We start from the raw sequence: 3,450 nt of genomic DNA, 5'->3' as shown, positions 1-3,450 counted from the left end.
AGGTGCGCTGGCATTTCTGCTAAGAAAGAGGCACCCGTTAATTTCTTAACAGACCCGTTGGAAGGGAGATCTACCCTTCGACCAGCTGACATTCTGGTCTTTGGATGGGTAGGAGGAAAACACGCATGTGTGGATCTAACAGGGGTTTCTCCGCTTGTGGGCTTAGGGAGTAGTGCTTTCACAGTGGGTCAGGCTGCTTTAAAGGCTGCTTCGGGTAAGGTGATCAAGCATGAGAAAGCATGCCTTGACAACCAGCACGTGTTTATCCCTTTTGCTTTTGATACTTTTGGTTTTCTGGCACCAGAGGCTGTGGACCTACTTAGTCGAGTTCAAAGGGTCATGCATAGTAATGTTATGACCCCGAGATCTATGGACGTAGTTTTTAAAAGGCTTAGTTTTGCTATTCAAAAAGGGGTAGCGGCGCAGCTTGTAGCCCGTGTACCAACTATCTCGATGTAAATTATTTCTAAATTTTGCATATAAATGTTTGCTATATCTTCTAATTTTAGACTAAACTGAAAAAATTAATCAAACCTTAATTTGAGTTTCTTCAAGTTAAATCTCATCCGTTAAATCTTAAACCCATCATCGATCCGCGTCAACGCAACCACCATCCCACCTATCATCAAACCACTAGACGAAATCAACGGCCACCATTCACAATCCACCACACCTAAAACCCACCAATCATATCACTCCCCTCAATACCTATATAAAGAAACCCCCCACAAACATCATTCTCACCCTCCAACAATCTTTCTCTTTCTCTCTCTAAAAACCCAATTTCAAACAAAATGGCGCCAAAGGTAGCAGAGAAAAAGCTCGCCGAGAAGAAGCCAGCGGAGGAGAAAAAAACCGCTCCAGCCGAGAAGAAGCCGAAAGCCGGGAAGAAGCTACCAAAGGAAGCCGGCGCCGGAGCCGCTGACAAGAAGAAGAAGAGGAGCAAGAAGAGCGTAGAGACATACAAGATATACATATTCAAGGTGTTGAAGCAGGTGCATCCGGATATCGGAATATCAAGCAAGGCTATGGGGATTATGAACTCCTTTATTAATGATATTTTTGAGAAGCTTGCCCAGGAAGCTTCTAGGCTTGCTAGGTATAACAAGAAGCCTACGATTACGTCTAGGGAGATCCAGACCGCGGTCAGGCTGGTGCTGCCCGGTGAATTGGCGAAGCATGCTGTTTCTGAAGGGACCAAGGCTGTTACTAAGTTTACTAGTTCTTAGATCTTGGGATTGTTAGGTTTTATGTTTTGGTTTGATGTTAAGAGTTGAGTAAAAAGAATGTTCATGTTTCTTGATGAATTGTTTTGTGTATGTGCTGAAATGGAACTGATTATATATTTCAGTCGTTCTGGTTAATTTGTGATATTTGTAGTTTATGCCAAGTGAGAGTTGTGATAGACTGACAGCTAAAACATTAACATATTGATGTGAGGCCTGGTCTGTCTTTATGTTTTATCTTTAACGGGTGTAATTCAAAAGGGTTGAGGTTGAAAATCAGATTAGTATTAAAGCATCATGGATAAAGTTTTGTAACTAGTTCAATCGTTAGTGAAATAATATAATTTTGTGTTGTTTTGTTTATCGTCATCAACTGTATGAGCACGAAGCTGATGTTTTCACTTTTGTGATTGAATTGTTAGAACTCGTGAGAGCCTAGGTTTGGACCCATAGCCAGCTGGAATCTCCTTCTAACTTTACTTAATTGCAGAAACCTGGTGTACGAGGCTCCTTTTGATACTACGTGAAGGGTCTTTTTCTATGGTGTATGTCCTCATATCATACGATTGGAATGTAAACCTCTCAAATTGTATACAGAGAACATGCATTTTACCTTTTGTAAGTTGTATTAGGGGGAGGGGGCGGTTATCACTTGCAAAGATTCCATCATTTATAATATTCAATCAAGTTCCGACGACATGTCATCAACCATTATTCCATCACTCGCAACCCTTTTTAGCGGCAATGGTCATCACTCATCACCACACCCAACAATTCCCCCAACCAACAATTACCCTAACAACACACAAACCATCACACGTTGAAGAATTCACGCGTGAAAAAAATGAAGGTGGCGGTGGTATGTTGCATTCCATCACGCGTTGAACTTGTTCTATCACGGAGAAATGGGCACCGCCCCAGTGGCGGATCCATGAATTTTTTTCACTGAGTTCACTTTTTTAGACACTCCACTTTCATATGACCGAACATAAAAAATTTCGGGTCGGTTCGACAGTTCAGATCAGGTAAGGTTCAGAACGTAATAAAAGTGAATTGGTTCCCATGCTAAAGTTTCTATATATTCAAGCACTTCAATAACACAAGGATAACAACAGTAATCAGCGCTGCAGTTTGCTGTTTCGTTCGGCTCAATAGTGTTTTGGGGGTATTTTGCACAACAGGTAACATCTAGTTTAGAACAAACGCGACACCCACCCCAACACTATTTGCTTGTAGTTGCAATTTTTTTTTTTCTAAAAACACTATTGAGTGTTTTGATGAAGAAAATGATCATGTTATTTTTAGGTAAAAACTAGTTTTCAAATACCAGTTTGGGATTGTTTAGCTCAAACAATATAATCATGGTCTATCTAAAAGTGAAATAAGTTGCTTTCAATAAGTTGATTATCTGCTTCCGCTCTACTACTTCTACTTATAAACACAAGCATAAATGGTTTCACTAACTAAATAAGCAATCCCAAACACAACTTAAAAACATAAATTCGCTTTCGTCTATATGTCCTGATGTGCGTGAAGTGTGTTATATTTTAGGTATGTATTTTAAACCCTTTTACACTTTTTAGCCAAGTTTTAAATTTATAAAACACGATATTTACTAACACTAAACACACATATGGGCAAGTGCACCCATCGTGGACGTAGTATAGTGTTGGTAAGATACCGAGGTCGTCCAAGGACACAAGAGCTTTTAGTACCGGTTTATCCTCAACGTCTAACCAAACCAAAATGTTAGAAAAAAGATTTTTAAACTAAGAAAATAAAACTAACTAAAAGGCTGAAAATAAAATAAAAATAAAAACAGATAGACAAGATGAATCACTTGGATCCGACTCGTGTATTAGTGTAACCTTTGATTATTTTCGCACTTTTGCACTTGTTTAAGAGATTATCTTAGTTATTGTAGTAGGCCCCTCTTTTGAAGGCGACGTTACCCTCAACCCAGTAGTTTAAGTCAGCAAGGATACAATCCTAAAGGGTCGGATTATTGAAAGATAATTAATTAAGTTATTAATGCATAATGTGGTAGGCCCCTCTTTTGAAGGCGACGTTACCCTCAGCTAAGTAGTCTGAGTCAGCAGGGATACAGTCCTAAGTAGCTGGATTAAAGTTTTAATAGTAGTTTAACTTATGAGGGGGTCAAAGAGTTTGGACCCCCGCCATCCAATACCTTTGGGCATTGAAGGAGGTCCTACTAAATTTGACT

General features: G+C 39.5%; 1 protein-coding gene across 1 annotated transcript; it reads left to right on the top strand.

Moving 5' to 3' along the window:
• Nucleotides 1–726: 726 nt before the first annotated feature.
• Nucleotides 727–1,364, top strand: LOC110875562 (histone H2B). The gene has a single exon (XM_022123761.2). The coding sequence runs from the start codon at nucleotides 795–797 to the stop codon at nucleotides 1,227–1,229; it is 435 nt and encodes a 144-aa protein (XP_021979453.1). The 5' UTR covers nucleotides 727–794; the 3' UTR covers nucleotides 1,230–1,364.
• Nucleotides 1,365–3,450: the final 2,086 nt, after the last annotated feature.

The sequence above is a fragment of the Helianthus annuus genome, chromosome 1, assembly GCF_002127325.2.
Source record: "Helianthus annuus cultivar XRQ/B chromosome 1, HanXRQr2.0-SUNRISE, whole genome shotgun sequence".
Lineage (NCBI taxonomy): Eukaryota > Viridiplantae > Streptophyta > Magnoliopsida > Asterales > Asteraceae > Helianthus > Helianthus annuus.
This window is presented reverse-complemented; position numbering and strand designations above follow the sequence as displayed.